We start from the raw sequence: 20,555 nt of genomic DNA on the forward strand, positions 1-20,555 counted from the left end.
TCCTCATGAGGGAAAATTAAGCCTTTTATGTTTCACCTGTGATTCAGGAGCCCGTGTGAGACGCTGGCAGTTTGTTCAATGAAAGCATAGCAGCTTGTGGGCAAAAAAGGACAGAAGGCGCAGAAGAGGTGGATTATGTTAGTCTGTCACAGTATTCTTCTAACTGTAATTCTAATGAGACAATTTAACTGGGGTAAATATTTACCCAAGGACACAGAGTGCCTGCAGGAGAACCAAGTTTTGAATCTCCTGTTTCTTCAAATCTTCTGTTTCTCCAGTCATGGCAACGTGCTGTAAGCAACTTTACCATTAATATTATAATACATGAGGCAAAATCTTTTCCAGCTCAGGGTTCAGTAGCAATTTGCAGGTGTAGTATGATGTCTCTGAAATGTTTCATTGTCCAGTAAAATCAGGGCACTGTTGCATTTGTCATAGAATAATCCTAGTTGAAAGGGATCTCTGGAAGCCTATTGCAATTGCCTCTTTGAAGTGCGACCAGCATCAAGAGTAGAACAGGGTGTTCTGGTCTCCAGTTGAGTTTTGAAAATTTCCAGGGGTGGAATTTCCACCACCTTCCCTTGTATTTGATTGCCTTCCATGTGTAATTTTTTCCACTTACTTCAAATCATCTTCTGCCTTTTTCTTACACTGCGTACCTCTGAGATGAGGCAAGCTCCGTGTTCACTATAATCCCTTTTTCTTGGTGAACATACTGAAGACAGTGATCATGTGCTTCATGAAGCTTGACAGTACTGTGAAAAAGGACTTAGAGCTGTTGGAACTAAAGAGAAGTCACATAATTTTTTTATACCCTGTCACTCACATAATGTAAACTCTCAGACCCTCATTCTAGCAGCAGATTTCCCTGTGATTTTCTCATTCTGTTCTAGCATTTGATGAACAATTCTTCTGTTCTAAGCCTTCTTGCAAGAGATTTCTTCTCAAACAGTTGCACACAGCTTTGTAAATGTTAGAGTGACATTTGGAGTAAGCTTGAAGAGCCCGTGTACTTCTCCTTGGTTCCCCCGCGTCTCTGCCAATCTTTAGTATGGCAACACAGCCTCATTCTTCACCTCCCAGGGCTAGCACTAACATTTACAAGCTACAGTCTCTGTCTGCAAATATTTCCATGATGCTGCTCAGTGCTGTTTCAGCTCCTCCCCAGCCCAGATTAAATGTTTGCAGCCTGAAGAAGGGAGAGGTTAAGTTTATCAGATAACATTTACCTTTCATTATGAATTAAATTTGTTTGTCTGTTTGTTTACTGTTAGCTCACTACATGGCAATACCTCACCCCTGTAGTTAGCTTATCCTCTTCTATGTGTGACCATGGCAGGAGGAGAGGAAGCACATAATAAGCCTGATGCTTGTGTAAGTTGGTGGAGCCTTCTGTATACAATAGTCACAAGTTTGCGTCAGGAGCTGAAAGGCTGGTTCATTATGGAAGTTAGAACAGTGAGAACCCAGAGTTCCAAGCCTTGTGAGGTCTAGTAGTGGAGGTTTTTTTTTTAATCCTGTCTCCAAATATGTCTCCTCAGGATCAATTTAAAATTTAGAGTGTCTCCACTGATGTGATTTTCCTCTGTAATGATGGGAGTTTCACAGGTTTACTTAGGTTCCTGAGATTTCATCCACTTTGAGCTAAAGGTTATCAGGGCAACTTTACTTGATTTGGGTATCACACCACCTCATTTTAGTACTAAGTTAGAAAAGCATGTTGTTCATTTTGGATTCTAGTAAAAAAATTGGGATAGTTCTGAAAAAAAAAAAAAATCAATCAATTTCTGCTGTTGCAGTCATTTAGATGTCTTAACTTTATCAACTGAGCTAATTTTTTTACTCTGAGGAGAGAATATCACAGTGCTTGTGATAAACCCTGCACCTTGATACACCTTGGGGCTGTTAATTTGCCTCTTTTACCTTTGCTACTTCCATTTTATTGATATGTAGGTAGTAATTTTTCTGACAGTAATTTGATATTTCTACTTGTGTTTGGAAAAAACAACTTAGGAAACAGGAAATAAATAGCATACTGGAACAGGGAGGAAACAGTGGTATTGCAAAGGAAATGGTAAATAGGATATTTATTCTGTTCTGACTTTCAAGGTAAATAAATAGGTTTGGTTTGTACTTCAGATGTTCTTCAGGAACTTCTTGTTTTATGTTATCCCACCAGCATTTCTAAGCTATTTTCAGACTTAAGTGTTTGTTGAAAGTCTTGAAATATTCCAAATAATGCTGTGCAATAAATTTTGCAAGATTTTGAAAAGAAACATTTGATGAAAAATATTCATCCAGATGTCATCTGATCTATGAAAACATTTGCTAGCAATTTTTGTCTGTAGCTGTGGCCTTATAAGTGACAATTATTATTACTGCTCCACCAGTATTCTTGCATCCCTGAAAATGTGATGAATGCCTTGAAGCTTGCTCCATTATCTCTCTCGTTTGCTGCTCATTTGGAAATGTTTTGTACACATTGTACTGATAAGGGTGTCTTATGTAATTATGCTACTTTTAGTGCTCATTTGCTCTTAACTGACATGCACTGTTCAAATCTGGAGCTTTTGAATTCAAGACAGTAATATACAAATCAGAGATATATCAGAGCTGGAAAACAGAAGAGGCAACTTATTGAAAATAAAAACTGGAAGTTGCTGAGTGAATGGGATTTTCTTCAGAGGAGTTGTGAGCAATGGTATGCAGAACTTCAGTATATGAAGGTCCTTCTGTAAAGTAGATAGATACAGTACAGTAGATGGGGAAGTTGAATAAGGAAATAAGTGATTGTCTTTATTTGAAGAAAAGAGAAATTGGGATTAATGTTACAAAAATACTTTGATCTGTGAGGTAGCTATGCATCAGAAGAAACAGTCCAGGTTCCTTATAATTCTGGTGCTCTCTCTCTAACAACTGCTTTATCTTCATGAATTTTCAGTGCATAATAGCTAATGCAGATGCTATTGACATCTTGGCAGGATGAAATCTTTAAAGCAGAACAGCTTTGTTCTTGCTAGTGCAGTAAACCTACAGTTGGTGATTAGTGGTACTATTTGCAGTGAATTTTGCTAGACTAATAAAACTCCATCTTATTTCTAACGGTTCCCTTTAGGTGAATATTTTGTTTTGTTTTCTGTTACTGTCCTTGCAAATGCTGGTGAATTGCATTTACATCCCTTCTAGTTATTCATTCCTGTTTGGCAGGGTACATGGGGTGAGATCTGTGGCACTTCAGTGTGAGACATCCAAGAAAAAAATTCAGTTTGCTGGAAAAAGCATTGTCATGCATAGAGCAGACATGGGCTTCTTTTTGGGTCAGGGGAGGAAAACGACTAAAGCACTGCTGGCTCCACATCACTGTGGAGCAGTGATGAGCTGTGAGAGCATCCCTAGGGTCTGCCTGCCCCAGTGCCTCTGCTACCCTGCTGTGGCACTGTTTCGGTCCCTCAGAGCTCCCCAAACCCTGCACAAGGCTCAAGACCAAATGTTGGCCTCAGAGCCATTAGCCCCAGCATCAGGGAGGCCACAGCAGGGCCAGACTCCAGCTCCCTACCACTCTGCCCCTCCAGCCATGGGTCTGCTCAACTGTGCTTGTGTCCTGGCCCTCTCACTGTTGCCCTGCCCAGTGATCGCTGTACTTGATCCTGGGCCTGACTGATAGACCTCCCAACTTGACCTTGGACCTTCCATATTGCAATGATGCTGCCTTGATTGGACCTGGCCACCATCTGCAGGCCTGTCAGGTTTCACATGGCTCCTGGCTGTCAGGGAGAAACCCTGCTTCTGCCCCTCTGTGATATCTGAAGTCATAACTGCCTGTGAGTATTTAAAATTCCCATTACATTTTTTTTTTTCCACACAAAAACAGGAGCATTAACTCTTGGGTCACAGTATGATTGCAGCCTAAATGATTATAATGCTCCCAAAACTTCCATTGCTTCCACTTAGGCAAAACTCTGTTTTCTTTCAGAACCTATTGTGCAGGAAGTCTGCTTACTTTAAATAAGCTCCTGCACTGAGTTTTTGAGGAAACAAGCCTTGAAGCTCTGGGATCAAGCCTTGCTTTTTCTGCATGTTTGTGATTGTTTTGGATGATGGTTTTCTGGATAACATAATTTCTTTGAAGTTTGTAAGATACAACTTGTTTTTACAGTTACAAATGCTTTTCTTGACACTGAACTAAGTTGAAACTCTATTCTTTGTGCAGAGTTTAACCAGTTAGATTAGGCCCCCAGAATCTCTGTACCTCCTTGTGTTTTCTGTGAGTGTATGGGGACACTCCTGGAAATCTTTCTTTCCATCTAATGAAACAGATGGGATTTGCTAGAGGTTAATGGAAAAGTTTATGGACAGATCTTGGCTAGCTTTTCATTTGGTTTAATCATCTCCTGTTGCAGATGAGTGGTTGTGAGTAGCTGTAACTGAGTCCTGCTTTTTGACATACCAACTTGTAAAAGCTATGGTTTCCTTGTGGATGACCACAAGTAGTGCATGGGGACAGGACTAGGGGTAATGGGATGAAACTTCAGCATAGGAAGTTCCACACGAACGTGCGGAAGAACTTCTTTACAGTGAGGGTGACGGAGCACTGGAACAGGCTGCCCAGGGTGTCTCCTTCTCTGGAGATATTCAAGACCCGCCTGGATGCCTACCTGTGCGACATGGTGTAGGGAACCTGCTTTGGCAGGGGGGTTGGACTCGATGATCTCTGGAGGTCCCTTCCAACCCCTACAATTCTGTGATTCTGTGGCCAGCAGGCACTGAGTCAGCAGTGTGGTGGGGCAGCCATCTAGTAAGCCTGCTCAGGGCACCCCACTCTATATGCTGGCACCAAGAGACTGAATGCTGTGCTGCTATTACAAATGGGTATGGATAATATGTAAGTCCAGTCTTGAGGGGAATTCAAGCACAGCTGTAAGTTCTGTATATAGAACCATTCTCTCCTAGTGCTCCTGGTTCTGCGGTGCTAGCAGGAGGAGCAGGAAAAATATGCATTTATCTTAAAATACAGCAGATTTTTTTTTCAGTGTAAAAAAGATTTATAAAGAGATGTCTGGCTCTCTTTCTTAAGGTCAAGATCTTGAAGGATATTTGAATTCTTGCAGGAAAGTGGAAATGTGCAGTCTGTATTTCCTATAGTTTTGAACTAACATGTTAGTTCTTTTCCACTCTTGGTCCTTGCTATTATGCCTCTCTGCTGTTAATGCTTTTCTCTAGAAGCCCTACTCAGTGGGAATGGGGAGTGATGGCTGACTCTCCTGAATGTGACTGTATGAGGAATGCATAGTGTGCCCTGATTTACTGTCATTCACTTCAGCTGAACTTTTCATGAAGAGGAGATATTTTTTTTTCCTTATTCTTTCATGGTCATCTTTTTGGAGATTTCAAGAAAAAAGAAAGCTCTTTTGTAGTCTGGGAGACAGGGGGAAAACCACAAGGAAGAACAAAGGATTCTGGGAAAGCTGAAAAGGATGGAAAGCAGAAAAGAATGGAGATTAATACAGGAGAAAGGGTAGAAACCAAGAGAAAGAGCATGAAGAGATACTGAATATTTTTCTATCTCTGTGTTGCAAGAGTACTCCTGTTGCCACCTCCCTAGGATGTTTATGCAGAGCTTTGTGGGGAAGCAGCAGTAAATTGCTCCTTTGGATGCTAAGTGCAAAATTAAAGCTGGCAGGGTCTCAGAGCACAAGACTGGGAAGCTAATTGCTCCTAATAACATATCGATTTTCACAGATCTCTGGCATTATGTCAGGGCAGTTTTGAACTAGCACCTGGTTTCTTCCTCTTTCCATCTCCAAGCTAATGGCGATGAAGCTTCTGGCATTGAGATCGCTGATAAATGCAGCTCTAGATATTTTGTCTATAATGCAGGTCCCTGCAGCATGGGTGAAATCTGTTGTGCTACACATTGCTCCAGATATAGTAGCTACCCTGAAAATAGACAGGTGGAAGGAATGTGCATATATTTTAACTTGAATAACTATGTTGCTGCTGCTGCTTGTATTTATGGTGCTGTACATCAGTGTTACAGTCCCTTTGCTGCAGTTGGCTAAGGAGAATCAAATGAATGCCTGTTTTCAGGCAAAAGTTGCCAGCACAGGAGTCTGAGGTCACCTAGTTGTTGCCAGGTTACATTCAATCATCAGCAGATTTTCTATGTGTGTTGCTTAGCGATAATGTGCCATTCCTTGAATTTTGGGGACTGCTGTTAGGACAAGGAGATATGATTTATTTCTGGGACTGCTACTAAGCAATACCCCCCTCTGAAGGACTATTCTTACAGTTAGAGGGAAAGCTCTGCTTGCAAGGAGATGAGCTGAAAACGCTTCTAGATACCTCAGATGGTGAAGACTTGTAAGGTGAGAATGACATTTCTTACATTTAAAAGATGTCAGGTGCTTAGGTAGTCTGGACTGGAACAGGCTCAGGTCAGCACAGGGCACACACAAGGGCAGGAACTCATTTTCTCACATGGTTGTGTAGAGGCTGCATCAACTATTTCAGGCTATTTGATTTTATCTGCATAGTTGTTGCAAGGATTCAGTGCTGTATTTGTATGAGATTGGCCAGAAAAGAGACATTAACTTAAACTGAAGTAATACCTGCTTTAGGGTACTATTGAATATCAGCTGAAACACTGTCTTGATTTTAAAATTATTTTTGATTATCCCTTCCAATTGGAAATGTACTTTCAGCTTTCCTCTGTCTGGCTTGTCTCTACTAATTATAAATTGACATGGCTGTTAGTATGGTGACTGGAACTATATTGAGAACCCTTAGGTTCTCTTTGCATTCCATACACAGGATGCTGTGGGCAGAGCTTAGCAAAGAATACCTAGAAGAACAAGCAAGGAGTTCAAGAGGTGGGAAGGAGAGATCTTCCTCTGTATGAGATTTTTTTTTGCCTCCTACATTACATTTTGGCCTTGGGGCTCCTCTGGCTTTATGTCACTGTGTAATTCATTCCAAGTACAAGTCATGCTTATAGAATTTGAATCTGGGGTTAATTTAGGAATTTAGTGGGTTTCTCTTTTTTTTCCCCCCCCCCCCCCCCCCTGACATTTTCGACTTCAGAATTTAATTCAGAAACTATTCAAAACACTGAGTTCTAGATTTTTGTGCCATCTTCAGCAATTCTGGGTGTTCTTAGTATTGTTCTTACACAAATATAATAATAAGCATTTGCATTTCTTGTCTACAGACAGTAATCTGCCAATGGAGACAGTGGAGTTGAAGGGCACAAATGAGTTATTTTAGAAGGGAAGAGAGTCATTATTACTACTCTTTTGATTTATTGTCTTGCAGTGTCTGCATAGCCCCTCCCCCCCCACCCCTCCACCCCCTCGGGTAATTCCAAGTACCCAAGGCATGGCTATGTGAGCAAGAAAGCAGCAGAGATGAGGTGCTTATGTCAGCGACTCCCACTCATGGTCCTGATACTCTCCATTCCCTTTCCCACGGGTATTCAGGTGCTAGGGCTCACAGCTTTTTCATGCAAGGCTCATCTGAGCTGAAGGCATCAAAAGAGCCATTTCATGCTTGACTGCATTTTCTAATACAATCCACACAGAGAGGAGAGAGAGCAAGGAGGGTTTGTGTGTACATACACATTGACTTTGAGTGTATTTATAATGTACAGTACGTTTGGTTCCAGCTTGCAGCTGTGGGTGGTAAGAAAGAAATGCAGACATGAGGGGGAAGAGAATTGCACTTTGAAAAGTAGGAAACCATTTCCCCCCACCTTGAAAAAAATGTCTTTCTTTCCCACTCTGTTTCTTGGCCAAGCGAAGATGTGAGCAGCACTGGCAGCTGGTACCCAGAAGGTGTATGTGTGGCTGAGTGGGTGTTGCATGTAGAGCACTTTGTGCATATAGACCATGACAATGCGTGGGGAGTGCAGCTTAGAACACTGGTGAATAAAGATGTTGTTCACAGACATGTTACTTTAACAGTGCTCACAGAGAAGTTTTTTTTCTTAATCAGTTTGTATATCCCATGACCAGCAGAGGTGCTGCATGCTGTCTGTTAGTATGATGGGCTGCTGCACCAGCCCAACCACAGTGATCCCCATCAAATGTTTTGTAACTATATTCACTGTTTACCACTTATTTTGTATATTTTTTACCACACTGCATGTCTATTTCTAGCCACTCTGGATCCTTTCCAGCATGGACTTGTGGTTGTTCATTTTCCCATCCAACTCTCCTACTCTAGCACCAAACATTTAGGCCTTGAGAGGACTATTAAGAATTAGCTCTAATAAGCTTACTGTTCCCTCTAGAAGTTCCACTCCTATCAGCATGAGGGGATTGGCTGATTATTGAAATGGAAATGCCTAAGAAGAACATGTATATTCCAAATGTTTGTTGTTTAAGTTGATGCTGTGTTTTCTTTCCTTGTGTAGGTAGGGAGGCTGGTGAGAATCTTGGTAGGAGTGCTTTACAGAGGATTCATTTCATGTGCCTGGAGAGTTTAAATCAGTCTTCTTTTTCTACCTCTGGGATTTTTATTCATATCTTTGTTTTAAAAGTCCTACATGAAGTAATCTACATATCTGTCTTCGGTAGGAAATGGTTCTGGGGGAAGGGGATGCTCTGATTCATTCATTAACATATTTATGCAGACTTGTAAATTTTGCTGGTAGAAGTGCTTTAGAGCACATGCACAGACTGAAACAATGATTGTCATGTCATACTGGTTGCTGCACTTCTTTCACAAGTAACTCTATCCCTTCAGAGAAAACTTCCAGTTTCCACAGGCAAAACTCTTCTTAGTCTAACTTAAACTTTGCTAACATTTTCATTTTCCTGCTTTAGATGTTGTATGTTCCTTTTCATTCTGCTACTTCTAACTACATGGGTTTTTTTCACTTCTCTAAAATAAATTCTCTCTTCTAGAGAATTGTATAGGTCGTATATTAATGATAATTCATATTTAATGGCTAGGCTTGCTTAACTTGATAAATGAAATTCTACCTCCAGAAACAACAGAACAAATAAAGGACTTAATTCTTTCTTGCTTGTTCTGTGTACCTCTTGTCTGATTTGTCTATTTAGGCCATGGTCACCTTTCTAGATTCTGTGGTTGTACAAAGTTTGCATTTAAGATTTATTGTTGAGGGACCGTGTTGCCACAGACTATAGCTGTATATTGTTTCTCTTTTCCTTTAAAGTCCCAATAATGGAATGAAATTCCTTACTCAGTAAACAGCAACTCTTAAGAGCAACAGAAATAGAAACTGAATATTTGGAGGCAAGACTAAATGCCCTAGGAGAAGCATTTGAGCTGGTCACGCCAGCAAGTGTTAGGATAGGATGGACTAATGGAGAAAAGCGCGTTTTCTGGAAGACATGAAAAATGGAGGCTGTCCTAGCTCATTATCACAAAAGGGCCCCAAGCTAACATACATCTTTTTTCCCCCCCCTCATTCTTATGATTTAGAGTTGCTGGATGTTGTTGAACAGCAGCTCTGTTCTACTCCAGAGTGATATACTGTTCTTGGAGTGTGTGGCAAGTGTCTGTAAACACAGTGCTCTTTAATAGATGTCAGGTTTCCTTAGGTGTGGAGATCATGTAGAAGCATAACTTATTTTCATTGTTTTGAAATTGTTTGCTGATTCCTTACAGAGGCCTCTATCTTGAGCTATGATGGCAGCATGTACATGAAGATCATCATGCCTATGGTCATGCATACTGAGGCAGAAGACGTGTCCTTCCGTTTCATGTCCCAGCGTGCCTATGGGCTGTTGATGGCAACCACCTCACGAGATTCTGCTGACACTCTGCGCCTGGAGCTGGATGGAGGCCGTGTCAAACTTATGGTCAACTTAGGTATCGTATAAAAACCTCCCACTGCCTTCACTCTTAGTTTGGGCTTGTGGTTAGTGGTTTTTTAAATTATTTTGTTTAATTTCTGTTGGTTTGATTGGATTGGATTGATCTCAAAAATAGCTGCTGAGACCTTCATAATTATATTCTCTGTGGAGATTAACTCTTACTTGTATTGCTGCATGGAGATTTGCTGTTAGTTCCTTGTTATGAACAGTGTTGGTTTTAAAGTCTAAGTTTTTAAGTTTCCTTTCTGGGTCTGGGACTGGTGAGCTCTGTGTGAGACATGCTGCTTGGTCCATCTTTTGATCAGTTACATCCCTCATTCATTCAGAATCACTCAAAACAGTCAAAGCCAAATATGAGAATTAAGCAAAATGGATATGGTGGCAAGCAGAAGTCTTGTGAATCCCAAACCTTTTACAGAATTTGCCAATGTTTGCTACAGCTTGCTCTTAACTAGTTTATTTTGCTAAGCTACTAATTATTTCTATTTCATAATTCCTTTATCTTTCAGCTTTTGGTATCTTTTGATTGTGTCTTTGTTAAAATAAAGGCAACAGTAATGAAAGTGCACCCCCACACACACACCCTAAAAAGTTGTGTTCTGTCTCCTTAGAGTCATAGAAAATAATAAAAGACCATTAGAAACGTGTTCAATAATAATAATAGCAGAATATTTTAAGAGAATGAGTGAGCTGTTTGATTATCATCTATCAATTTTCTTACCAGTGAATGACAAATAGCCTCCTTTTTAAAGAACGTGAGCACAGGAGGTGAAGTTTTCTTTCATTTACACTGATGCAACTTGTTGCTTCATGTGAATCACGCAATATAACTAAGAAGAGATTTTGGATCAAAAGGCAGAACTGTCATGATACTGGAAAATATTAAACCTCTTCTGAAGTCCAGGGTACTTGATGTAATTTATTGTTAAAGATGTTCGTGGTCTGCAAAAGCTTGTGCCAGCTTTCAAAATTCCAAATCTGACAGGAGCAAGCTGTGACATTATTTTGAGCTAATAACACCAGCACTATGGAAGTCCCACTATGTTGATATCAGGAGCAAACTGTAGTGATTTTGTAGAGTGTAGCAGTGTTTTGTTGTTTTTTTTTTAACCCATACCTGTAGTAATGGCTCTTGTTTTTCAACTCATGTCCTAGGTAGGTATTGTAAACTTACCAAGGACTTTCTGTGCCACAGTTGAGCTTGAGTGATGATTTTAATGTTTCTTATCCTCACCTGGGAAATATGTTGTCCAGTAAGTGGCCAGTTTGTTTTAAAAAATTAATTCTATATATATATAATTTAAATCTCATATGAGACTGTAGCATTAACTTTTGAGGTAGAATTGAAGCAGGTGAACATGCACTTAAGCAAGTTCATGTTTATTAACAGTAGTCTCTGTCCAAAGGGTTATAGTGACAAGATTTGTACTATGGAAATAAAATGAAACAGAAAAGGCAAAAACAAACAAACAAACAAACAGAACTACGAGATATGGTTTCTGTTTAGTACAATTGGAAAAGTTTAAATCACCACTGAGTGTCCAGCTAGCTTAGGAATATTTGCTATACTCAGCAGGTAGTGGGCAAAGGAAATAGGTCAGCTTCAACTAGGATAGTAGTTTCTCAAACAGAAATAGTGCTGACACTGATCTCTCACTGTTTCAACTTATTGTAAGAATGCCAAACTCAATTCTTTCAAGTCATTCTCCAAAGAAGTGTTGCAAATCTAAGGTATTTTCCTTTACTCAGGACTTTCTTGCCTTCAAAACCGCAGCGTTCCCTTGCTGTTGGAGAAAGAAAGTATAAGTAGGGATGATCTTAACTGAGCCACTTAAATTCTGCTGTTTACTAGAAGTCACACCTAACACTTTAAGGAGACTGATTATAGCCAAAATGTCACAAATAAGAACCAAGTCTTCATCGTTTGACCCTGCCAAAATCCTCTTACCTGTCAGAAATGTAATAAACACCCTCTGAAGCTGATCATGCTTGGAGCTGACTTGCTGCATGTCACTATCCCCCTGAGCATCTAACCAATGACACGTGTGTGTAAACAGAGACTGTTTTGAGTGGTGAATTATATAATTGTGCTCTTCTTATGAGTCATTTAAAACTATTACTAAGAGTTGTCTCTTCTTTGATCTATTCCATTTGATTACTTGTTATCATTTGTGTGGTTATATAGGTATTTCCTGTGTTGTTTTTTTATTTTCTTTCTTTTTTTTTTTAATTATTATTATTATTTTTTTTACTCTTCTATGTATTTCAGTTGTAAAGCTTTCCCATACCCCATCAGCCATAGTAAATCAAAAGATGGTATTCAACCCTTCAAAGGCCTGAAGCCTGCGGCCAGCACAGCAAACAGCCCTGAGAACAGAGTGTACAGAGCAGCCTGCAGGGGCTGGCATATCCCACAACCTCCTCAACACACACAGTGTTGTCCTGGCTTCAGCTGGGGGATACATCATACAGTGGGCATGGGGGCTTGCTGTAGAAGGTAGGGAGGGATAAGAGCAGTGGTAAATAATTCTGTAAGAAAGAGGAGAGAGGAAGTAGTTTCAGACCTTTCCCATGTCAGTCCCTGAGGCAGTCCAGTCTGCATGTTGACAGCAAGTTTCACAGTAGTTTGAGTGTTTGTTGTGTGAAGAATACAAGTCTAAATGTGACGCTGATCTCACTTCTGTTGATAAGGATTCTGAGGAAATGAGTGCACAGTGAAAGGAGAGAGAGAGAGAGAGAGAGAGATGAAGCACGTAATAGCTTGGAACATGCTTGGGACTAATTTCTGATGCTGAAATTTGCATAAAGGGAAAGAAATGGCTGGTCCTGTAGGGAGATGTACCTTCATTTTCTTTTCCTCCCATTGGTGAATGGGAAAATTATAGTTTCACTGACTTTTATTAAAGAATATTTTAGTTTTGTTTCTTGTTGGATAGACTCAGCTTCAGGGCACTGGTGTGTACAACAAATTCTGCCTACAACCTGTTATCTGAGTCAGTTCTCCTGCAAAGAAATACGACTATGCCTGTCTCCTACCTTTTCTCCTTAGGGTTTTCAGAGACATCTTTGTCTTTCCAAAATGTACAGATTTTTATTAATAATTCATATGTAAAGACAGATCATACACATTTTTTTTAAACATACATGAACTTTTAGACCAAATTTTGCATCATGCATGCACATGTGAAAAAGTGTTCCTAGACATGCTTTTTTTATATACTCAATACATACAGTGACTTTTTTATTACAATAAAATATATATACATATCTGTCATCTTCCCTTTAATACTAACAAGTAGGTATACAGTCTGAGAAGTAAGGGAGACAAAGAGCTGCATTGTAGCAAGGGGGAAGAATGCACAGGGCCTCATCTGACTTCCCCACAGGGGATAACCTAGATTGATTCAAAGTTGTCAGACTCTGATTATCTTTCTTGTTCTATCTAACTTTGAAGTGCTCTTCCATAATCACATGTGGATGCTCTTCAAAAGGACCAAACACTTTGTCCTCCCATAGCAAAGGTGATAGATTGAAGGAAAAAGACAGGCTGGGACCTCAGCAATTGCAGATAATGTAAATATCACCATTCTGTGGCAAAAAAATACAGATACAGAACAGTAGTAAGAAACACAGACATAACTCCTGGAGACTTCATTAGTCTGTTACTAATGGTATTCAAACAATGAATCTTGAACATTAGTTAGCTGGAGTGAAGCTATTTAACCTTTCTGCAAGGAAAGAGTCTTTGTCCTAGTTTCCTTGTGATATGCTCTGGAAAACCTAAGCATCCATGCACTGAGGAAGCAGTATCTGATTTACAATAGGAATAACAATTGCAGAAAGTAACTGTATAAGTTCTTTTCAGGTCATCCTGCTCCCCATGTCCTTACAGAAATGAAGTTACTTTATGTCTGTCCTCCAGACATCTCATTCAGTGGTAGAACTGGCTGCTTACTGGATTTACAGCTGTTTAGGCACACTCATCTTTGAAGTCCAAAGAAAAGGAAACTTTTTTTTAAAGACAGGAATACAACCATACCTAAACGAAATAAATCACATCAGTAGAAGCTGATAACAGTGCTGAGAGCCTTAGATGATAATTATCAAAAGTCTTACTGCACTTCTGGGTGACTCTTGAGCAGTTCTTTTAATCATTCCTGAATTCTGCAACTGCTGAGCATGAACTCTTCACTTTACTGTCAGGGAAAGCATCCTTAGCTTTGGGCTTTGTGCTGTTATACTAGTTTAGAGGAAACCAAGTATTTTCCTTGTTTCTAGAAACTGATGTAAGAGGGAGAAAACAGTTTCATGTATTCATGACTGTAATTTTGTTGTTGCTTTGGGCAAGGATCAGGATTAAGGAAATAAAAAAGTATTGTGCTAGTGTAGCACCTTTGGCTTTTGATGCCTCTTTTTTCAGTGACTGACTTGAGATTAATTTTTTTTCCAGAACTTCTCGGCAACTGCAGCTTCCATAGCTTGCCCAACAGCAATAGTGTGAGATTTTAATGTCTTTCTCTACAATGCGCTTTCAATTCTTAAAGGCCTGTTAACCTGATGGCTCCCTAGATATTCTAGTTTCTTTTCTTCTGGCAATTGCCATGGTACTGAAGTACCGCACCTTGACTAACTTCCATTTGTAAAACAGAAAAGGAATTGGATATTAGAATACCTCTGCTTGGTGTAAGAAAGCGCTTTGTAGAGATAAGTAATGTGGTGGATTGAGAGTCTTTGTGGCAGAGTGCATCAGTGTTAGCCCAGGTGCGGGAGCGTGTGGCAGTGCTGGTGTAGTACCACAGGCAGATGTAGGAGCTTAGCAGCCAAGCAAGAACCTGCTGACCTAGCTGGACCAAGGCTTGTTCAGGTGTTGATTCTTCTGGAGCAAGATCAGGTGTTTTTTTCTGGCACTTTTTTTGTAGCATTGCAGAGTCTGGAGATCAGATGGTACCGTGATAGTTGTCAGGGCCACTCCCTCAGTGGCCTGGTCTCATTATTCTTTGAAACAGAAATCTACCTCTTAGGGTAAGGGCTACAATGACATCAATCCCTTCACTCAGAGCAGCCAGTGACTGAGGAGGGAAGTTCTAGGGCGTGTTGTTGTTTCAGTATTGCTTAAAACAAACAAACAACAACAACAAAAACCACCAAAAACCACTCTGCAGAGATCAGAATCACAACAGTGGTTTTAGTTTCTAAATTTGGTGAATGTTGCTGAGGACCAGCCATGTTTCCCTTTATGTCACACTTAACTGTTAAGCCCATAAATAATTCCCCTGTTCTAGCTTTATCTGCTGTGATCTCATTCACTTGCAGTGAGGTTCTAGAGTCTCTCTCACTCACTCTCTTTCAGGTTGTATAGGCAAGGGTAGCTGATTTGCCAACATATATGTGAGAGCTCCCCTTAACCCATCTAGCTGCTATATGGGATATAGCCACCACTGTATGGTGATCGTACCAATTGCTCCAGGGCTGTTTGCTCCCACTTTTCTGTTGCGGTTGACGACACATGACAAACCTAATCGCACAAAACCAAACCCAGATTTTCTCAAGGGAAGTTCTGGTTGAAAACAGATGCTTTATGGCTATGCTGTTCCTGATTGGTATACCCCTAACTTGTTATGACTCTTTATTTATAGGTCCTTACTCTTTCTCATCTTCTAAGATTGCATTTAGTTTCAGCTGCTGAAATAATTTTCCTTTTTCTGAGTAAACACAGATTTGGTCCAGTTAAGCAGCAAACTGCTTTCTATTTCTCGGCCATTCTGTTTAATCACTCTGGGCCATATCTATGCAGTACATACAACAATCTCTGCTAGTCAAACCTCAGTTACCTGGGTGACTGGTAGCATGGTGCTGTTATTTCTGGCCTGATTTCCCAAGAGAAGGTCAGCATCACTCAAAATATGCGATAGCTCTGATACAATAGCTTTCAAACACATTGGACACCACAGTAAAAGTTGTTCACAAGGCTGTAAGTAGACATTTATAAATGTAAGATTCTATGGGTCATATCTTGAGATATGCTGAGCATTAGTGTGTAAAATTAAAGAAACAATGCTCAGAAGCCCTCTAGCTCAGGCTCCCCCACCTCCATTCATTTTGCTGTTTATTAGGCTCTACAATCATAACTCTATTTTAATTTCTACATACCCCTTCTCCTCGCTCCCTTGTCCATAACCGCTGAATGAAGCAGGGTGAGCAAAGGTTCACAGATCTGCCACTTCACTGCCCAATTCATCTTCTCCCTGAACGTTATGAGCATTCCTTTCCATCTTAGCATTCAGGCAGGAGGTCGGGCTTTGAGGAACTGGCAGGGCTGGGAACTTTTGAAAGAATTTCCCATGTGCCCCACCAAGCAAAAAAAAAGAAAACAACCACAAAAACAATTAAAACAAAAAACATATTCCCACTCTCCAGAACTAGCTGAAATCTGGGCTGGGCGTTCGTGCGGTTAGCTGTTTGCAAGTGGCCATTTTATGACAGGACACAACTGGGCAGTATATTAACCCTTTCCTCACCTGAATGGACAGTGTTAAATGTGCCTGTGCACATACTAAAAAGTGTTCTGGGCTGGCACAAGGGGATATGAGTATAGGTTCTGTCTTTGGGAGAGCTGGAAAGGGTTAAATATTGCACCAACAAATCTCATAAACTGATTCTACAGGTATTCTGTGTTGGACAGATGGTGTATTTATGCAATAACAATACAAACTAATTCAAAAGAATCCAAGTGTAAAGGTTGACTTCAAACTTCAAGGTTTTCTAAAAGAGAAATTACACTGGAGTATGATTTGCATTTTAAGAGAGATTTTTTTCTGTGCTTAATTATCAATTTTTTTTCCTCATAATTCACATCAGTTCATGGTCTGGAGTAAAAGATACTCTTAGATGCATAGTCTATAAAAATAAAGTGTTAAGTGTGGGTATATATGTATATTGGTATATCTCTCTATACATATGTGTGTATATATACGTGTACGTATATATATATATTTATGTAACAAATATTTATGTAGAATATACTGTACATATACATCCACTCCTGAACTTGTACAGACTGTATATAAATATAAAATGGCCACATCTCTTTGCGTGTGTCTGTCCCCGGAAGGGTGGACTGATTGTTTTTGGATGTCTGCAGCTGTTACCTTGAAGGATGCAATTTCATTTTTCATCTATTTTTCCCCATCTAGACTGTATCAGGATAAACTGTAACGCCAGTAAGTTTTCCCTCAAGTTTCATTTTGTTCTCTTTATATATATATTAAAATAACTTTATTTTCTTTGTGGTTTTATAAACTGGTTTTCTTTTCTTTTTCTTGCTTCTTTTTTTTTTTTTAAAAAAAAGTCTTCTGAAATTGAAGGGTTGGGTAGAATATGAAGCTGTGGGGTGGAGGGAACTCTTCACGGTGATTGTATGTGAAAATTTTGTATTAGGTCTCTCCAAGGGGGAGATGAACTGTTATTTCATAGCTTCGCAGAAGAATGCCTGAAGAACCTGATGAGCTGATGTTATCTTTCACTGGTAACCTGTTGTCTTTATGAAAGCTTTTAAAGAGTCACATAAGAGTAACAACAGGTACTGTATGCACTTCTCCACTACAAAATGTCATGTGTATTTAAAAACAAACATAAACCAAACTTCAAACTCTCATTTTATTTCAGAATGGTGACAATCTGATATTTGTTCAAAGGCATTTTTATTTGAGTATAGAAGAAAGAGAATTAGATCTCAGATTTCAAGGATATTATCAGAACTATTTGAGAGTCTTTAGGGCAGACTTCTACTACTTGTCGGTTTCAGCCTATAAAAGCAAAGAAAGCTGCAGATTGATAGGACCATATAACCCTTGCATGAAAAATAATATTAAAAGACCACATTCAAATTTATGCTGTGGTTGAGCAAACAAAGTATTTTCTGTTTGTTTCAAAGAACTGTTTGATGTTGCTGTAGGCCTCAAACTAGAGTGTTTTTCTCAGAGAATAGTGCTTGCAGAGGAGAGCAAAGAAGCTGATGAAGAGACTAGAAAACTAGATTTATGAGAAGTGGCTAAGGGAATAGGGGTTGCTTATTTTGGAGAAGAGGAGGCTGAGGGGAGCCCTCATCTACAACTACCTGAAAGCAAGCTGAAGTAAGGTGGGTTTCTTCACTCAGGTGGTTAGTGGTAGAACACAAGGAAATTGGTGTCATAGCAAGCAAAGTTTAGATTGGACATTAGGAAGAATTTCTTCATGGAGAGGGTGGTCAAGCATTGGAATGGGCTGCCCAGGAGAGTGGTGGAGTCCCCATCCCTGGAGGTTTTTGAGAGACATGTGGCCATGGCACTGAGGGACATGTGTGATGGGACACAATAGGTCAGATTGATTGTTGGGATTAAAGGTCTCTTTCCAGCCTAGGTTATGATGAAATGATGTGGTTTTTTTTTCAGAGACTGTGGTCTTTTTGTTTGTCAATGATCCCCATCCAATCTCCTAGAAGAATGAAAAGGAGTGTGTTGCAGCTCCAAAGGGAAAGCTTTCAAGTAGAAGTGGAGTACCACACTGCAGGGACAGTTGTAGCAGCACTGAGAGAACATTTTTGTTGAGGATTTTCTTAACATTTCTATGGTTTTGGTCTGAAAGTGTTTGTGCAGCAGTTTGTTGTTGTTGGTTGTGTTTTTGTTTTGTTTTTTTTCCCTGTTCCATTTTTCTTTCCAAGTCTGAAACATTATAGTTGTAGATTGGAGATCAGTTTTCCCTCCTGGTCACTTCCAGCTGCTTCAGATCCTACTTTTCAGAGAAGTGGAAACAGTTAGTTTCTTGGTCTTGGGAGGTGGAGCCTACAGTCAGAGACTGATGATAAAGTATTGGCTGATTTGTGATTATTTTGGTTTTAAGCCCTGATTTGCTACAGGAACTTGAGCATGTGTTCACAGCCTTGAGAAGTGCATCCTTTTGTCCCATTGCAGTAGGGATGGTCCTGTATGACTCAAAGCTTGTCTGCCCTTGTTGATTTCCTTTTGCTCTTCTAAGTTCAAATGCTGTATTTCAGGATGGAGTTGGCGATAGGAGAAAGCATATTGAATCTATGCTGGGATCGTCAGATTTCACCCAGCAATGTCAGAGGGCATTTGCATTAAAACCAGGATCTTTTTCATGTGCTCATAATGCTTAGCTACCCATAAGGCTATCGAGACACGTGTGCCATAATTCTTGTTTCTCTGTGTCACTTGAGCATCCATATCAGTTGCTCTGGTATCATCTGATGTTTTTGACATCATCTTCAACTGTTAATGATAGTTTGCTACTAAAGGCTCATCTATAGGAGACTGTTTTCAGGCAGGCTTTAGTAACAAGGTGCAAAGTTCTGGTTTTCATGCAAAGCAAAACATAGCAGTAATTGGAATAAATATATATATTAAAAAAAAAAAAAAGAGAGAGAGAAACATATTATCAGATCAATGGGAAAACAGTATGAATCCAATGTTTTTTGTTAGTTTCCCCATAAGCATCAAAGCATCTTGAATAATTTTGCTTCCATGCATTTTTAATGCACGAGGCTGCTGCATTTTTTAAGAGGCTTCCTCTGAAGGTTGATGATTATTTATTTATTTAAAAACACTTTGGATTTTCCTAATTTATTTTTTATGATACTTTGCTTAAAATGAACAACCCTTCTCCTATTTCCTCCAACACCTTGCTTCATTGCTTCATTGCTGTGTGTTGTGATGACTCAGGTCATCTGTTCTGCTTTCTAGAAGGAAACCTGCTGGGATTTGATTGATGGCAAACTGAAAATTCTTGCATGAATAAAATATGGTTGGGCAAGAATATAACACTGTAACCATTCTTGTAGGCACACTGACTTGTGTGTGGCACATTTACTTGTGAAGAGGGATTTAGCAACGTGCAGATATGTTTGCCCAGGTCTGTTGAAATAAGTAGAAGTGTTTTAAATTAACTTGATGAATAGGGTTACCAGTCAGTTGAAGAAGTTCAGGCCAAGCAGTCACCACTGTGAACTGAATGTAAGGATCTGGTTCCTGGTTATAAAACAAAACTGTACTTCTGGGATCTCACGGCATTTGCTAGCTTACTAGCAAGACCACAGCAAACGCTGAAGCTCATGCTATTTGGGAGGAATCTAGTAAAATCCATCAGGTAAGCATTTAGTTTTCAATATGTATTTGCTCTTCATTTTCATTGGAAAGAGTGAGAGATTTTTGTTTGCATATCTTTGGCATATCATAAACTTGATATCAAATACTGTTTTCCATAATTTCATTTCTTCTTATCCTGGCTTTGTTTTTCATCAGAGTCATATCTCACAGTTCTGGAATGGAAAACTGATACTGTGTCTAAAAAAAAAAAAAAAAAAGAAACAAGGAATAGTTTTTACTTCCTCTGAATTTATTTTAGTACTGATTTAATTCCCTCCCTTCACTCTTGTAGTTTCCTGTGCTGATCTTGTCTGTTTCTGCACACTGACAGAGTTTCAGAGTTTCAATTTAGAGGGATACAACAGTACATTTGCTTACACAGATATAACCGGGCAGTAACTCTCTTTTCCTCTTAGTGTAAAATCAGCATAACCAAAAATAGGATCAGTGTACCAGAATGGGCTGTGAAGATGCACTGGATGACTCTTCAACGTAGTGCAGACATAATGGATTGTAACATTTTGTTCACTGGATTTATGGGAAAAATAAGCATAGACTGAATACCCCTGTACTT

At 39.6% G+C, this 20,555-nt stretch overlaps 1 protein-coding gene across 1 annotated transcript in view; it reads left to right on the plus strand.

The window, feature by feature from the left end:
- The window catches only part of NRXN3 (neurexin 3), an 887,537-nt gene that overhangs the window by 297,186 nt on the left and 569,796 nt on the right, over positions 1-20,555 (plus strand). Inside the window, exons 11-12 of the mRNA XM_032445108.1 lie at positions 9,634-9,837; positions 17,036-17,062. Of these exons, the coding sequence (XP_032300999.1) occupies positions 9,634-9,837; positions 17,036-17,062 (231 nt within the window). The remainder of the gene's footprint in view (positions 1-9,633; positions 9,838-17,035; positions 17,063-20,555) is intronic.

Source organism: Coturnix japonica, chromosome 5 (genome assembly GCF_001577835.2).
Source record: "Coturnix japonica isolate 7356 chromosome 5, Coturnix japonica 2.1, whole genome shotgun sequence".
Taxonomy (NCBI): Eukaryota; Metazoa; Chordata; class Aves; order Galliformes; family Phasianidae; genus Coturnix; species Coturnix japonica.